The sequence below is a fragment of the Rhincodon typus genome, chromosome 6 (genome assembly GCF_021869965.1).
Source record: "Rhincodon typus isolate 14 chromosome 6, sRhiTyp1.1, whole genome shotgun sequence".
In the NCBI taxonomy this organism is placed as follows: domain Eukaryota; kingdom Metazoa; phylum Chordata; class Chondrichthyes; order Orectolobiformes; family Rhincodontidae; genus Rhincodon; species Rhincodon typus.
Window position 1 is genome coordinate 94,608,016 of NC_063337.1, and position 18,028 is coordinate 94,626,043.

An 18,028-nucleotide genomic window follows, 5' to 3' on the forward strand; every position below is an offset into this window, starting at 1 on the left:
GGAGATCGAGCCCTGTGTGGGGGGAGATCGAGCCCTGTGTGGGGGGACATTGAGCCCAGTGTGGGGGGAGAAAATGAGCCCAGTATGAGGAGATATCGAGCCCAGTGCGGGGGAGAGAATAAGCCCTTGTGGGGAAAACCCAGCATGGAATGTCTGCAGGCCCATGGCTAAAGAAGAATGTAATGCTAAGCTTTTAACTATATTTCTTTATTTTTTACTTTATGCTAAGAAGAACTGTAATGTTTAAGTTTTAACTTCATTCTTTATAATTCTATTTTGCACCTAAGTTTTTGTACCTTCGTACCTAAGATGGCACCAGGAATAGCGACTTTGTACACTTTTCACTGTCTTCCTGTATCCCTGTACTTGAGTACATGTGACAATAAAACCTGATTCTAATTCTACTGATTATGTACATTAGCCAAGTATTATATCTTTATTGAATAATTTTTGGTTTTGTAATAAATAATAAATGTTTTTATTAATGAACCTAGTTGATTGATCGTTGTATTTAAAACCTGACATTGGTAAGGTATTTAATAGGCAATCTTGTTAGCTGAAAAAAATGTTTTTATTTTACGTTGTGACCTGTCGAGTAGGGACTAGGGTGATGGTACACTGCTCCACCCTCAGATATAACAGCTGTCTTTGGCATGTTTTCCTGATCCATCCATGATTTCTTTGAATTGGAGTGCAGTATCTGGCACATGCCTCTCGGATTTACTTTTGCTTCCATTGTGGGAATCGCCCAAGTGCTGACTCTATCTTTTCTGTTTTCCCATCACATGTAATTTATCAGATTATAACGATGAAAATCAACCTTTCAAATGGAAGGCCTGCTGTTAATTTACTTGCTGGGATTCGCTCAGGGGTCTGTATCTCCTGCACTAGAAGTGAGCTCCCAGTCTGCATTTCACTGAAAGAAGCCCAAATAATACACCATTTCTACTGCATTTTAGAGAGTGAATTGTCAAGTTAAGTTGCACATATCAGAGTAAGTGGAGACTACTCTAATACAAATCTCCATGCCACATCATTTGCTTAATGTCAAGCTCCTCATGAACTCCATCATGCCTCATTGTCCAGGATTTTTCATTCCTGTTCACTTTGATGCCAATTGTTATTGAATCATGCTCAATTCTGTGGGTGAAATCTTGAGATCAGGAGTTGTTTCATCAGCTGCTCTGTTCAGCCTCTGCCTCTGAGTCATTGTTTGTGGTTGGTTTTGCTCTGGCTGTAGTTCAAATTTCTGATGTGGCAAACAGACTTGCTTGCGGGATGTGATATTCATACCATACTCTGTCGCCCTCAAGTGCAATACATCTGGCAGAGAACTTTCAGGAGTTTTAACAGCGTATAACTCTGTTAGCTGGCATGGTGATAACCTCCGAGCAGGTAGAGGACTACGTTGCCAATGGGTGGGAAGGTGCCCATTAATCCCATGTGTCTGGCCCATTCCAGTCTGTCACTGACCATCACAGCCTTTGATTGACCACAATGAGATGAATATGACCTCTAGGGAGAGGCTGAATAGGCTGGGGCTATTTTCCCTGGAACGTTGGAGGATGAGGGTCACTTTATAGAGGTTTATAAAATCATGAGGACCGTGGGATAGGGTGAATAGTCAAGATCTTTTCCCTAGGTTGGGGGAGTCCAAAACTAGAGGACACAGGTTTAAGGTGAGAGGGGAAAGATGTAAAAGGGACCTAATGGGCAACTTTTTCACCCAGAGCGTGGTGCGTGTATGGAATGAACTGCCAGAGGAAGCGGTGGAGGTTGGTACAATTACAACATTTAAAAGGCATCTGGATGGGTACGTGAATAGGAAGGGTTTAGAGAGATATGGGCCAAATGCTGGCAAATGGAGCTACATTAATGTGGAATATCTGATTGGCATGGACAAGATGGACCCGAAGGGTCTGTTTCCGTGCTGGAAATTTCTGTGGCTGTATAAATTAACATTTCAAACCAAATCAAAAAAATGAGACAATGCCATATTGCACATAAAATTAACAAATCACCTTTGTGTGTTCCCTTTGTGCCAGCCTGCTGTGTGCCTTTGCCTTGTTGTTGTGCTCCTGTGCAGTGCTACATGAATGGCTGTAGCCTGGTTGGTGAAAGGATGCTAACTTTCAGAGGAGAAGACTACAGAAGGTCTTGAACAATGACCTCAAGCATCTCTGGTCTATGGCCGTTTTCCGGCTGCACCATCCAGCACGAGTGGCAGGATTCTGGGCTTGCTGACAGGCAACAGCAGTGACAGGGATGAAGTGGCATTTGTGTAAACCGCTTGCAGCAAAATATCCAGGTCCTCAGGGTTTGATCCCCAGCAATGACCTTCACGGTTATCTGCTTCCACTGCCTTTTGACTGTGTGTTAACTGCAGGCTGTATTCTACCTGGACATCTCTCCTTCACAGATCCCTCCACACACGCACATCCCCCCAAAAACCCCCCCCACCCCACCCCACAACCTGCAGCTCCCACGCCCTTATCTATTGCTGGTCAGCTTCTGTTCAACCACAACTCCCAGTCTTTGCTCCATCTCTCCCTTAAGAGGCGCAGCCCTCTTTTAAGCAACAAAGACTCACTTTTAGTGGCAGAAGCCACTCTTGTTATTGCCCCTTGGCCCGGTTAATGCCTTTGAAAAATCACTGGAGCCAGCGGCCCTGGCTGTCTGCCGAGATTGTTCAAATGAGCAGACAGTTCCAAAGGCCCTAGGGTTCATTTTCAGCGACCTCAAATCCTATCTCTCTTCTGTTTCTTATCATTTGTTTCTCTTTCTCTCTTCCATCTCCAACTCTCTACATCTACTTATATCTTTCATTGCTTCTTCCTCTTCTCCGTCACACTTTCTTTCACTATATTTCTCTTTCCCTCTTTCTCTCTCTGCCTTTCTCATATAGTTATCGATTTGGGTATCGGAGTGGAGGTTTGAGACGTATTGGAGTCCCCGTTGAGTTTGCTAGCATCTTTTTGCATCATGGATTCTTCCTGTTCCCTGTTCAAGGTGAAAACGCAGTGAGCTTGAGAATGAGCTCAGCTGCTCAAGGTGAGACAAGTTAAAGGGTTGTGCCCTTGGGGGAGCTCTTCAGAAGTGTTTGCTTTGGGTGTAATTTCTGTACAGACTGTCACACAGGCTCCATGGTTACATCTCATTTTTGAGGAGTGGCACTCATTAACCCAAATAGCTAGCAAAATAACCACAGCAGTTAAAATACATTAATTAGTTCGCTATAAATTGCTGCAAGCTCTGGGCTGTGTATGTATGAGAGTAATTTTATTTATGTTTCTTTTCCACCCACTTCAGTTTCTCATAAGTACATCTGCCAAGTTTCTAATGAGCCACAAAAGAGGTTTGCTCTTTCCTTGCGTTCTCTCTGACCTGGAGAAGTACCCTCATTTAGTCTGAAAACAGACAGCCATTCATTTATAAAGGCGCCTGTCAAAAGACACTCTGTGACATTGATTGAGGGTTAAATATGGATATTAGGTGAGATATTAGACTGATTCCCCTGCCTTCTCTGGTGACTGTAAAAGAATTGGGGGGAGTGTCCCCCACTGTCCTGTCCAACCAACATTGCAAAATTGCATTTTCTGATGATTATTACACTGCTGCTTATGGGATTTTGTCGTGTGCCAATTGCTGCTGCATTTCCGATATTACAACAGTGGTGGCAGAACTTGAAGAGTACTTCAATGGCTGTTGAGTGCTTTGGGGTGTCCTGATGTCATGGTCTCTGCACTCCCTATCTCTGTAACCTTGTTCTGCTCCATAACCACCGCTGTCTCTGGATTCCTCCAATTCTGAGCTTTTATACATCCCTGATTGCCATTGCTGCCCAAGCCTTCAAATGCCTAGGGCCTGAGCTTTGGAATTAACGATTCTCCCACCCCTGAATCTCCCCCCCACTTGTCTACCTAGCTTTCCTTTAAAATGGAGCTCCAAATTTTTGGTTGTCTGTCCTAACTTTTTATGGCTCTGTGTCAAATTCTGCCTGATAATTTCTCCACGATGCAAGTTGTTGTCAATATGTTATGAATTAAATTGAACCCTGATGGTCTGACACTTGGAGAAAGCACCTTTCTGCCAATGTGCAAGGATAACTGTATTAACCAAAGTTTGTATTTTGGCTGTGTTAAGAGATGGAGGGAACATAGCAGGGAGGAATTCAGGCACTTTTCTCATCTGCACTGAGTCTGGGATTTCCATGTAAAGTTCTGTAGAGAACAGCTTGGTCTTGTTTTGATACCAGTGCTATTTACATGTCCTTTCTTCTCGCCTTGCAGGAGAAGCGAAAAATATGCCTCCCTATCCAGGACCAAACAAGATGAGGGACTGCTACTGTACTGTCAATCTGGATCAAGAAGAGGTGTTTAGGACCAAAATAGTGGAGAAATCCTTATGGTATATGTTCTAACACTACTGAATTTTAATTTCACTTTTAATTTTCTTCCTACTGACAGTAAAATATTTTATTGTTGTGTCAAACAGCCAGAATGACATTTCTACATTTATTCAAATGATTCTCACTGTCTGAAGCTGCTATCTATTATTGATAGACTTACACATGACTTCACATGTCTCTACTTCAGTAATTTGTCCAGAATTAAATGAATACAGATATCTTGGAAAGGTTGGAGGAGGTTCATGGATAGGGAAGGTCTTTGTTGATGTGGTTTATGGTTTTCTATGTTAACCCATGTAGCATTTACTGCAAATAGTTGGGTTCTTGTTGAGTCAGAGACCTTGAATTTCATTTACAGCACTAACTCGTCTATAATATGACAGTCACACACACAGCTTGGATTCTGTGATTAGTGATGGTACTGTACATTACATACATAGAGCTGACTGATTGAAGACATTACACTGACTCCATCGCACCGAAAGAGTGGCCGAAGATGAGCTGCTCATCTTTATACTGAAAAGTCACATGTCACGATGTCAATACTGGTACATAACATCAAAGGTACAGGCTTGCAAACAAAAGAATCAGATTAAGTGACATTCTAAAATTCCGATCACTTAATCTGAACTATCAACATCTTTTCTCGCCCCAGCACTCCAAACCACCTCCCCGACCTATTACATAAATGTCCCCTCCACACTTCATGTCAGCTGTGATGAAGAGTCATCAAGACTCGAAACGTTAGCTTGCTTTCGCTCCATGGATGCTGCCTGACCCGCCGTGATCTCCAGCATTTTTTAGTTTTCAGTACAGATTCCAGCATCTGCAGTAATTTGCTCTTTAAGCTACATGTCTGTCTGATCTAGAGTCCATTACATAATATAGCAGAGGCCTTGACGGGATTAGATTATAGAGATGAGAATTTTTAAAAAAGGCACTGCTTGACGAGGAGCCAGTGTAGGTTACGGAGCACAGGAGTGAGGAGTGGGCAGGACACGCTGTGAGTTAATACATAGGCAACAGAGGTTTGTATGACCTCACGTGTTTGTGGTATAGAGTGTGAGAGAACAATTGGGAGTGTGTTGGGGTAGTCAGGTCTGGAGGTAGCAAAGGCACCTAATAAGGATTTCCGCAGCAGATGAGCAGAGGTAGCGGCAGAGTTGAGATGATGTAATGGAGAGTGAAACAAAGTGTCTTAGTGATGGCACACATATGTGGTCACAAAGTCTTCCAGAGCCATAAATGACTTCAACTTTATGAGCAGTATGACTCAGTTTCAGACAGTTGCCTAGGAGAAAGATGAAGTTAGTGGTCAGGAAATGATGTTTACAATGGGGACAGCAAACAATAGCTTTGGATTCCCAAAACTTTATAACCTCTTCAGTGTGGAATGCTTGGAAGCAAGTCCTTTCTGGATTTCCAAATTTTCAGGATTGCGGAATTATATTAGAATGGCTAAGCACAGCTGTGTGAACCAGAAAACACCATAGACATAAAAATCCATTTGAAGCACAAACAATGATAAAACACTGTAAAGCAGTAATAAAATTGTTTAATTATCAAACCGCTGTTTCTATTTCAAAATTATGGTACTACATTGATGCTAGTTACATCGAGGATCTGCTAAAAACATTTCCAGCCATCTTGTTTTGTCTGAACAATATATATCTAGACTGGAGAGATTACAATGGATTTAAATGGAGAATATTTTTGTTAAAAATAATGAAAAATTCTTCTCTGACCAGTCTCAGGTGATCACATAGTGCAGACGTATATGAAATGTAAGTCCACTAGCCTTCCATATGATATCACTTCTGCCCCAGTGAGCTAAGGCTGGGTTTAATTCTGTGACAGTAGTGAGGTCTCAGTGGGTTATAACCTGAGTTTAAAAAGATGAGACAGCTGCCTGGGTAGTTTCTTTACCTTGTTTGGATTTCTAACCTAGAAATAAATGTTGAAAAATAAGATTCATGTAGATTCACTATTAAAGTGTGTTGTGACAATTTTTGTTTGCATTTGTGAACTGTCACACAGTGGGATATCCAATTTCAAAATTTTGGTCCTTCAAACATTTGTGAGCCTCAGCATTTTAATTTCCTTAATTTTACCTGATTAGTACCCAATGCAAATAAACTGAAGAATGTTGCATCAGATTCTGCTGATTGGTTTACCCATTATGGAACTTGGTGTATGGTATCTGAAGTTTAGTGTGCAGTTTGGACAATCTGCATCATTTTTCTTTTTTAGAATGAATGAGAAAGCACATCAGATCTTGCATGATACAGAAGAAAAAACTTATGTGCCATTTCTGTCAAATTTGGAACAACCCAACATCCTTTGCAGCCAATGCAATGCGATTGAAATGAGGTTGCTATTACAACATAATAGTAGCTTGAAAATCTGTTCTAATGATATTGGCAGAGGAGAAATTACTAACCAGGGCATTATTTTTCTTCCAAAAATGCTACGATATCTTTTACATCCATCAGAAAAGGTAGATGGGGCATGGGTTGAATATTTCTGCCAGAAAGACTGCACCTCTGTCAGTGTAGCACTCCCTCAGTGCTGCACTCCTACTGCCAACTAAATTTTATGCTCACATCCCAGGACTGAGATTTGAACCTGCCTACAACTTTCTGACTCAGACACAAGAGTGTCACTGCGAATCACAATGTCGCATTCAGACAATTACTGTGGATAAAACGTTTATGCTTGCGACCCTTCTGAATAGCTTTACTGAAATGTAGTTCAGCTATTATTAGAGAACTGTACAATCATTAAAATATAGTCTGAAGTTAATTATTTTTTTAAACTCTGGTTAAAAAGAACCTGGGAGATTAATGTTCTGTGCTTACATGTTCTGTGATAAACTTGCCAGAAACATTTGACTTTAGATGAACAAATAAGTAAATTTAATGCTAATAATGGAGGGAGATTTATTTAAATAAATGGGTGAGTTGAGTCAGGCTGCTTTATGTTTGAAAAACCAAATTGTCTGTACCCCTTATACACTTGATCAAACACGTTGTCAGGACTAATGAAAATGAAACAAGATCAATTTTGCAATTTGCAATTCTGACACAGACCCTCTTTTGATGGCAGCAAGCATTGATATTTCAGCAACAGAGGCTGCTTTCTGTGCCACAGAGTATTCACCCAGGAAAATGAGTAACTGAGTCATCAGCTGGAGCCTGAATCAGATGCGCTGACCTTGTGTTCAAAGCCCTGATGAGTGTTTTAGATCTCAGAGCCATCGGTGTCAGGAAAGCTTAGTCATCAGGTTTACATTGAATAGAAGAGGAAAAGCCCAGTTGTTCCGTCAAGGTCACACTCTATAATGGCTGGAGTGTGGCATCAAGACATTGCCTCACACCAAAGTACCCACCAGGAAAAGAACAACTTCTATCTACATAATGCCTTTAACATGGAGAAATATTTCGAGGTATTGAGCAGAAACATTATAACTGAAGCCCATGAGTAGATACTTGGCCAGGTGACTGAAAGCTGGGTCAAGAGGTATATTTTAAGAATTTCTTAAAACTGGAAAGTGAGGTGGAAAGGTTTAGTGAGAAATTCCCAGAGTTTGGTGCCAAGGCCATTGAAGATGCCAGTTTAAAATCAGAAAAGGTCAGAGTTTGAGAAGCATTTAGACCTTAGAGTGCTTTCTGGCAGGAGGAGATGGGGAGGGCTAAGGCCACCATGGAATTGAAGAAATATTTGAGTTTTTAAGCCGCAGTGTCGCTTGAGTAGGAGTGAAGGTCAGTGAGCACAGTGATGATAGTGGAACAGGCCTTGCTGTGAGTTAAGAGTTGGAAAGGCAAAAAGTACAGGAAATAAACAAAAGTCTTTCACGGGGACAAGGGTCCTCAAAAATTTCTCTATGAGCTTCCCAAGCAGTCAGAGTAGAAGAGATCGCACAGACTAAATTATCTGGAAGAAGGCATTTAACTTCTGTATAATACAATCTCAGCTGCAGTCAGGAACCTGTCCAGCTCCCACCGCACCCAGTGGCAACACATTCCGGAGGTTCACAACTCTCTGGGAATGGAAGACACACCCAACATCTAGTCTTATCCTTACATTTATCCCAGAATGTATGACTTTATTCTTTTTTTATATAGCCATCGGGGATCTGAGGGCTCCACCCCATTAAATTAATAGGTTTGAAAACTAAAGTCAGAAGTTGCAACTGAGCGACACAAAGAGCTTTGTTGTTGCTCCAGCTGATGAAGACCAGAGTCTTCCTGTCATCTACAGTGCTGGGAAAGTTAGGGTGAGACTCAAAGAGTGCCCACCTTTCATGTTTCCAGCCAATCTCAACTTGTAATGGAGTCTGATGAGCCAACTTCACACATCACTTACATCAAATTATTCAGTTCAAATCTCAAAGCATTTTTAATTTGCTTCTATGCTCTTTTGTGTTCCAATACTTCAAATCTTTGCAAGTGAGCATTAGAGGCTTTATTGACTAAAAACTGGGATTTCGCCTGTCACTCCTTTCTGAAAAGATAATTCAGTGCCAGCATTTGAACAAGAGTCTCCCTTGACAAGTGAATAAAGACACTGCTTTTTTAGCTTTGCCAAATAAATATACAGAGATTTTTTTTTATATTTGGTTTTGGTTGAGAAGCAAAGCAGAATTGTCTCACATTTGCTTACAGCGCACTCAGCGCCGGCAAACTGAACAGGGACCCGTTGAGAATGTAAAAAAAAACAGAAGTTGCTGGAAATGCTCAGCAGGTCTGGCAGCATCTGTGAAGACACATCAGAGGTAATGTTTCGGGTCCGGTGACCCTTCCTCAGAACTGATGGTAGCTGGAAAAATGTTGGTTTAAATGCACAATTTAGGGGTGAGGGAGAGGGGTAAGGAGTAAACGATAGGTAGGGATAGTGCCCAAAGAGAGAGAAGAGCAGTTGGATAGACAAAGGAGTTGATAGCAAACAAAAACAGAAATTGCTGGAAAAGCTCAGCAGGTCTGGCAGCATCTGTGAAGAAAAAATCAGAGTTAGCATTTCGGGTCCGGTGACCCTTCCTCAGTTGATAACAATCTGGCTAGGAGGGTGAATAGCTGTTAATGGGGACTGTTAGTGACTAACAATAGGTAGTGTGTGATGGCAGGCTATGTGATAACAAGGCCTAGTGTGTGGGGTAGGGGGCTGGGACATGGGAGAGTTTAGGCCCTAAAATTATTGAATTTGATATTGAGTCCGGAGGGCTGCAGGGTCCCTAAGCGGACAGTGAGGTGTTGTTCTTCTAGCTTGTACTGAGCTTCGCTGGAACACTGCAGCAGGTTTGAGACAGAGATGTTGGACAGGGAACAGGGTGGTGCATTAAAGTGTCAGGCAACTGGAAGCTCAGGGTCCTTTTTGCGAGAGAATTGTTGAGAATGTCTTTTTTTCGCATGTTACTGCTGAGGATTTCTGTGACTTAAACTCCAGTACGGCAGTGACAAACTATTTGCCAAGATTCCCAGTGCCCTGTCCTGGGAGATTCTGCTGGAGCAGGACAATAGAATTTGTGGCCATGCAGTTTGAAAGGTCGAGGGGTCCTTACTGGGTTAAATTGAGGATAGGTTATATAGACTAGGTTTGCATTTCCTCAAATAGGCATAACTAAGGTGTCATTTATTCAAAATGCTTATGATGATAGAAATAGTTGGTGGGTTTGATAGAGAGAAACTATGTTCTGTTCTGCAAAGGGGCAGAACCTTAAAATGGGAGACTGACCATTCAGGTTGATGTCAAGTGACACGTTTTCACACAAGGGATATTAACGAAGGGTATTAAGGATTCTGGAATAAAAGTGGGCAAATGGAATTAAAATACAGACTAGCCATGATCAAATGAAATGTTAGAACAGACTCAGTGGGCTGAATGGCCTCCTGTTTCTACAATGCTGGGTTAAGGCAGAAAAATACAGTCAGTATCTGAGGGATGGGCTGAGGAAGGAGGGTCATGGAAGTGTTGCCAGGCAAAACATCCTTGTCACATGGGCAGGGTGGACATTTTGAGTGTGTTTTCTAATATTTAGCTTCCAGCTTCTGGCCTCTAACAATGAACTGTAATTACCAGTAAATTAGCAATAAAGTTGTATTGTCGTTGTTCTTTACTGCGCTGGCAGAACACCCTACAGCGCTGCATATGCTGTGGATTACTTTAGAGGGGCAGCCAATGTTTATGTGGCAAATCAGGCAACCAAATATTCACAAATGATGAAGTGGATGACCAGTTAGCCTGTTATTTTTCAGGTTGCGTAAGAGAATAATGTTGGTCAGAATGTGAGGAGGACTCTCCAACTCTTTGCCCCAGTTGTGGCCTGGAAAATCTTTAACTCCCAGCTGAACAGACAGTAGGCGTGGTGAAAGTGGGTACGGCGAAAGTGGGTGCAGGGAGGCTCTGAAGCAGGGAAGGGAGCGATGAGGAGAAGAAGGCAAAGAAGAAGTGGAAAAGCAGCGGTAAGGAGAGGAACAGGAGGAGGAAACAGATTGATAGAAGACGTTACTTCTCAGAACCAATGGTCCCCTATCATATGATAATTCTAAAAATCACATTAGAATAGTTATTTTGGTCAACCTCTTCAGACATATTATAACACACCTCCCGGGCAAGTGGCCCATCAGTGTGCCACAAGACTTTCTCAGCTTTTATAAAATTCTAAAGCAGCGGGGTTTGTTGAATCATTTGCAGCCCTTGCATTCAGACTGGACCTTGTGATGAATACTAATTAATCACTGTCATGTGACATAAAATTAATGCCAGATGCTGCAGTACACAAAGCCTCATTCTAACATTCAGCCATGGAACAAATACTTCCTAAATCTGTTCAACCCCTCGCTCCCTCCCTCACAGCATCTTTAACGTTCAGTCTGCAAGTTGTATGACCAATCTGAACGAGCACTGCGGGAATTTGTGATCTCGGGCGATGTTCTTTCTATCATAAATAGCTGATGCATCGTTCAGGAACTCTGCTGAATGGTGGTGTTTATCACTAATGTTTACCAACCTGATCGCGACCCCCCCCTCCTCATTTCAAGACAGATCTTTTCCTTCACAATAAAGGCAGACAATGAGGTTGAGACTGAGATTTGTAAGGTTGACACACGAATTTGTTAGAATTATTTTTAATGGTGAAATATACACAAAAAGATAGCTTTCAACTTTATCTTATCAGTAAATTTGGGCTTGTCTCTTTAGGATGCTCTGATGTATGGAGGAAGGATTTGCAGGTTGAAACCCAATGACACGTTACAAGTACCCTTTGGCCATAAAGTCCTGGAGTGGGACTCGAACCGGGAACCTCTGGTTCAGAAGCAGGACACTACCCACTGCACTTTCCTCCCTTCAGGGAAACTGAGAATATGCAACATGCATGTTCTAAAAATGTCTAAGAACAATTCTGAATTAGGGTCTGATATGCTGGGCTGCTCTATCACATTTCCACAGATTCAGTTTCATATGTTTTCTGTCTTTTGTTTGCCATAAGTTGGAATTAATCACAGTTTTAGAATCAAATGGTGGAACTTTATTGAATGTTTTTCTTGCCGCTCTTCATACGGCTGATAGACTGATACATTGTTACAGGTCACATGACTGAAATACAGCAATGACTGTGATATGGATTCACAAAGTAGTTAGTTCCTGACTGTTTATGAAAAATATAACAGTACACCTTTTTTATGAGACTGATGTCCTGTCTCTCCATTCAGACGAAAATTAAAGGTCTCACTGTTCTGAAGAGCAAGGAATAGTTGTCCTTAATTTCCTGCCAATAGTTACCCCTTAACCATAAACTTAAAAAGAGATGATCTGGTCATTATCACATTCCTGCTTGTGAGAGCTCGCGATTCAGATTTTGGCTGCTGTTTACTACACTGCACCAGTGATCGTAGTTCAATAAATACATAATTAATTGTAAAGCATTTCTGGAGTTCATGAGGGGTGTTATAAAAATGTACGTTTTTCTGTTGAATATATGAGAAGGGGTATTTTTATGGGGTCAATGACCCTTTTCCTCATCTTTAACTTTTCTTGTGTTATTGAGATTCCCTGCTTGTCTCTGCCATCGCGAAGTTGGTTTCAAGTTTGCACAATTAAGAGTCAAACGTTCCAAAGCAAACACTGAAAACCTAAAGAGCCATCTGGGAGTGATATAAAGTTGAAAGGATCAAACATAGAATATTTGTACTTTGAAGTTCTCTGAGCTGCGATTACTCTTTTGTAGCTATTCCCAGGTTTTGATCTGTCAAGCTATAAGTGTTCCAGTGAGTGAGCATTTCACAACTGCCTTACGTATCATTTGAATGTTATCATTGACACAATGTTGTCCAGAGTCCAGTTCAAATTGTATTTTGCTAATTCATTTTTGAGTATTGCTGAAAAGAGACATGTTGCTGAAGTTTTTTTGTCTTCTGAACAATTGCAAGAATGCAAAATTTCAAATGATCTCAACATCCTATACTCCAGGGGAAAAGAGTGTAGATTGGTTGACAAATTGACACTCAAATTGCCAAGGTGTTGTCATGAAGAAAGCACTGGGGAACTATAGGCCCTCTAAGCTGCTGGACAATTCAGAAAAGGTGCAAACCTTGAACTTTTTTATGTGCCAAAGTATACTTTTTTCATTAAAAGTTCTGTAAGTGCATACAAAGGTTTAAGAACAGTTCTATACAGATTTGGCAGAGAGAAAGAACAACACATTGGCATTTGATGTTCTCCAGAGCTTCCATGCAGTTGCAAAACAAAGCATTTTCTGCTCATGTAAGGAAAACTATTTACATTCCTTTTATGACAATGAGGGGGTTTTGGATCTTAATAACCTGTCGTTATACTTTGGCAGAAAGACCTTAGATGGTGGTCTTTCCCCACTGTGCCATGGCAGCAGCTGCTCCAAGCTTTAATGCGTCCCCCAGCACGTGGTCCTGGACCTTGGAATGTGCCAGTCTGCAGCACACCATTGAGGTCAACTCTTCACACTGGAAGACCAACTTTGTTTCGGGCAGACCAAAGAATGTCTCTCTTCGAGTTGATAGTCCTCCATGTGCAGCTGATGTTTGTCTCAGTGTCCTCCCCACTCAAGGAACAGCCCGTAGACCACAGAGTCTTGCATCATGGTGCTCCTTGGATGAAACTCGTCCAAAATCTCTGCACTCTCTCAAGACCTTCTTTGCAAAGGTGCAAAACTTGAAGATATTAAACATGGTTCTGTCCATGGCATTCTGTGTTGACTTGCTAACCAAACAGCACCCTTTCCTCCTGTTGTTTTAATTGTGACAGTTAAAATTTGGCATTTTTGCACTTGTCCTGATGAGTGCAAGACAAGTATTTCTAGTTTCAGCAATATTCCAGTTCTGTACTAACAAGCAACTGTTTCCATTTTTACAAATTTGTTCTTACGTTAGAGTCACTTACAAAACTGGCATTTCCTGCCCATTCCCAGTTACCCTGAATTTGATACAGCTTAAGTAGCACAGGGCAGTTGTATGAGACTGGAGTCACCTATTAGACCCGATCTGGGCATTACATTAAATTTCTTTTCCTAAAGATCATTGATGAACCTTTAAGGGTTTTATGATAATCTAATAACTTAATGGTCGCTTTTACTGACATTGTCATTTTATATTTTTAAACTGAACCGAACCTGTTGTATGGAGGTGGGGAGTTAGGGAGGGGATAGGTCAGTCCAGGGAGGATGGACAGGTCAAGGGGGCGGGATGAGGTTAGTAGGTAGGAGATGGGGGTGCGGCTTGAGGTGGGAGGAGGGGATAGGTGGGAGGAAGGACAGGTTAGGGAGGCGGGGACGAGCTGGACTGGTTTTGGGATGCGGTGGGGGGAGGGGAGATTTTGAAGCTTGTGAAATCCACATTGATACCATTGGGCTGCAGGGTTCCCAAGCGGAATATGAGTTGCTGTTCCTGCAACCTTCGGGTGGCATCGTTGTGGCACTGCAGGAGGCCCAGGATGGACATGTTGTCTGAGGAATGGGAGGGGGAGTTGAAATGGTTCGCGACTGGGAGGTGCAGTTGTTTATTGCAAACCGAGCGTAGGTGTTCTGCAAAGCGGTCCCAGAGCCTCCGCTTGGTTTCCCCGGTGTAGAGGAAGCCACAATGGGTACAGCGGATGCAGTATATCACATTGGCAGATGTGCAGGTGAACATCTGCTTGATGTGGAAAGTCTTCTTGGGGCCTGGGATGGGGGTGAGGGAGGAGGTATGGGGGCAGCTGTAGCACTTCCTGCGGTTGCAGGGAAAAGTGCCGGGTGTGGTGGGGCTGGAGGGGAGTGTGGAGCGGACAAGGGAGTCACGGAGAGAGTGGTCCCTCCGGAAAGCAGATAAGGATGGGGAGGGAAAGATGTCTTTGGTGGTGGGGTCGGATTGCAGATGGCGGAAGTGTCGAAGGATGATGCGTTGGATCTGGAGGTTTGTGGGGTGGTACGTGAGGACGAGGGGGATTCTTTTTTGGTTCTTATTACGTGGACGGGGTGTGAGGGATGAGGTGCGGGAGATGTGGGAGACACGGTTGAGGGTGTTCTCGACCACTGAGGGAGGGAAGTTATGGTCCTTGAAAAACGAGGACAACTGAGATGTACGGGAGTGGAATGCCTCATCCTGGGAGCAGATGCGGCGGAGGCGAAGGAATTGGGAATAGGGGATGGCATTTTTGCAGGAAGGTGGGTGGGAGGAGGAGTATTCTAGGTAGCTGTGGGAGTTGGTGGGCTTGAAATGAATATCGGTTTCTAGGTGGTTGCCTGAGATGGAGACAGAGAGGTCCAGGAAGGAGAGAGAGGTATTAGAGATGGTCTGGGTAAACTTAAGGTTGGGGTGGAAGGTGTTGGTGAAGTGGATGAACTGTTCGAGCTCCTTGTGGGAACACGAGGCGGCGCCGATACAGCCATCAATGTAACGGAGGAAGAGACCGCTTTGCAGAACACCAACGCTCGGTTCACAATAAACAACTGCACCTCCCAGTCGCGAACCATTTCAACTCCCCCTCCCATTCCTCAGATGACATGTTCATCTTGGGCCTCCTGCAGTGCCACAACGATGCCACCCGAAGGTTGCAGGAACAGCAACTCATATTCCGCTTGGGAACCCTGCAGCCCAATGGTATCAATGTGGATTTCACAAGCTTCAAAATCTCCCCTCCCCCCACCGCATCCCAAAACCAGTCCAGCTCGTCCCCGCCTCCCTAACCTGTTCTTCCTCCCACCTATCCCATCCTCCCACCTCAAGCCCCACCCCTGTCTCCTACCTACTAACCTCATCCCGCCCCCTTGACCTGTCCGTCCTCCCTGGACTGACCTATCCCCTCCCTAACTCCCCACCTACACTCACCTTGACTGGCTCCATCCCCGCCTCTTCGACCTGTTTGTTTCCTCTCCACCTATCCTCTCCTCTATCCATCTTCTATCCACCTCCCACTCTCTCCCTATTTATTTCAGAACCCCCTTGCCCTCCCCATTTTCTGATGAAGGGTCTCGGCCCGAAACGTCAGCCTTTCTGCTCCTATGATGCTGCTTGGCCTGCTGTGTTCATCCAGCTCTGCACCTTGTTGTCTCAGATTCTCCAGCATCTGCAGTTCCTACTATCTCTGAACCTGTTGTATGATTTGATTTCATTTTCTATTAGCCAAGTAACATAAACACAACACTGCTGAACCTGATAACTGTTTAGACTGAACACGAACTAAGGGTTTAATAACAGAATGATTTTTTTTATGAAAAAAACTGAAAGCAAATCAACTTACAAAGACCATCTCTCATTTCAGCCCCTTTTATGGTGAAGACTTCTATTGTGAAATCCCAAGAACTTTCCGCTATTTAGCATTTTATATTTTTGACAGAGATGTCTTTCGGAGGGATTCAATTATTGGTAAGTGAAAACCTTGATGATCAGTTGTTTAATTTGCAGTAAGATCTTCCAATATCAGTCTTTTGTCCCAACTCAACTCTCGGGAATGTTGGTCGGGTGGAGGCATGGAATCTGTCTCCTCGGCGCTACTCCAAAAGCTTAATATCAATTTTCCATGGACAGGCAGTACTTTAGGGTGGATATCACTTCCACCTGTATTTAGCAAACAAATTACTCCCATTTTTAATTTATGGACACTAACTTCAAGGGCAGAAAGAAATCATACTGTAATACTGACAGTAAAAGCGATCTTCAGACAATTGGTTAGTCTTCAGCACAGAAATAAGCACACATCACATTGAAGTTTATGCTAATTATCGATTTGCTCCCAGTATATGAACACTGCTCGTGAATCCAGCATCCATTGCTGTTCCCTAATTGCCGTTCAGAAGGTGGTGATGAGGTGCAGCTATAGTTTTAGACATTTTCGTAGAGATTTTTAAGCAATTGAATAGCTTACTAGGCCACTTCAGAGTACAATCAACCATACTGCTCTAACTAAGGACATCACATCTCCTTCCTTAAAAGACATAAGCAAACCAATTTCTTACTTAAGCAACAATTTGCTAGGTTTACTGAGATTACCTTTCAATTTCCAATTTATTTATTGAACTAAATTTAAATTCCTCCTGCAGCTACTGTGGTGGAATTTGAACTCATGTCTCACAGTCATTCATCCAAACTTCTGGATTACTAGGCTAATTATATAAGCACCATGCTGCCATTCTGTACTCCAGGTCAAGAGCCAGCCTTGGAAAACATGTGCGTATTTTGCAGGTTATTCCATATATTCCATTCCAGGTTGGTGCTGGGGTTTAAAATCTTGGATTTCCTTCTGATCCCTGGCCCTATGGCAGTAAGAGAAGTATTCAGCTATCTTCTGTTCTTAAAGCGGAGCAGAAGAATTAAAAGCAGCCTGTGATATGTAGGATTCCTAGCTCACAAAATAGATTGAATTTGGCAGAGGACCCACTGACGCAGCCATGTAGTAATTAGTTGTATGACAACAACACTTACTTTTATACAATTTCCTTAATGTAGAAAAGAATCCCATGGTGTTTCACAGGAGTGTATTCCAACAATACTTGTGAAATCTGTTGGTTGTATTACTTGCGTGATTTGTTGATTTGTTTCCTCACTTGAAAACGTTATGTTTATATTTTCAAAACTAATTTTTCAGTTGATAACTGTAAATAGATTACCTGATCATGCATCTCATTGCTGTTAATGGGACCTTGCTGTGCACATATTTGTTGGGACATTTCTTACATGACAATGCGAGAAACACAGCAACGTCCCACCAACAGTAATGATGATCTGTTGCATGAGGGATAAACTTGGATTGAAATTTCTTGGGAATCAGAAGTGTCCTGGAACTTTGAAGTTCAATCCGTAATATAGCAGTCCCTCTGCACTGACCCTGTGACAGTGCAACTCTCCCTCTTACAGATCCCCTGCAGTGCAGCACTCCCTCAGTACTGGCCATCAGATCGGGTAACACTCCCTCAGCACTGGCCCTCTGACAATGCAGCACTCCCTCAGTACTGACCCTCTGACAGTGCAGCGCTCCCTCAGCACTGACCCTCTGACAGTGCAGCGCTCCCTCAGTACTGACCCTCTGACAGTGCAGTGCTCCCTCAGTACTGACCCTCTGACAGTGCAGTGCTCCCTCAGTACTGACCCTCTGACAGTGCAGCGCTCCCTCAGTACT

At 42.9% G+C, this 18,028-nt stretch overlaps 1 protein-coding gene across 1 annotated transcript in view; it reads left to right on the plus strand.

Annotated features, from left to right (window-relative positions):
• Window positions 1–18,028, plus strand: part of rasa3 (RAS p21 protein activator 3) — a 160,265-nt gene that overhangs the window by 81,653 nt on the left and 60,584 nt on the right. The window contains exons 2-3 of the mRNA XM_048597795.1: window positions 4,290–4,407; window positions 16,175–16,278. Coding sequence (XP_048453752.1) covers window positions 4,290–4,407; window positions 16,175–16,278 — 222 coding nt within the window. The remainder of the gene's footprint in view (window positions 1–4,289; window positions 4,408–16,174; window positions 16,279–18,028) is intronic.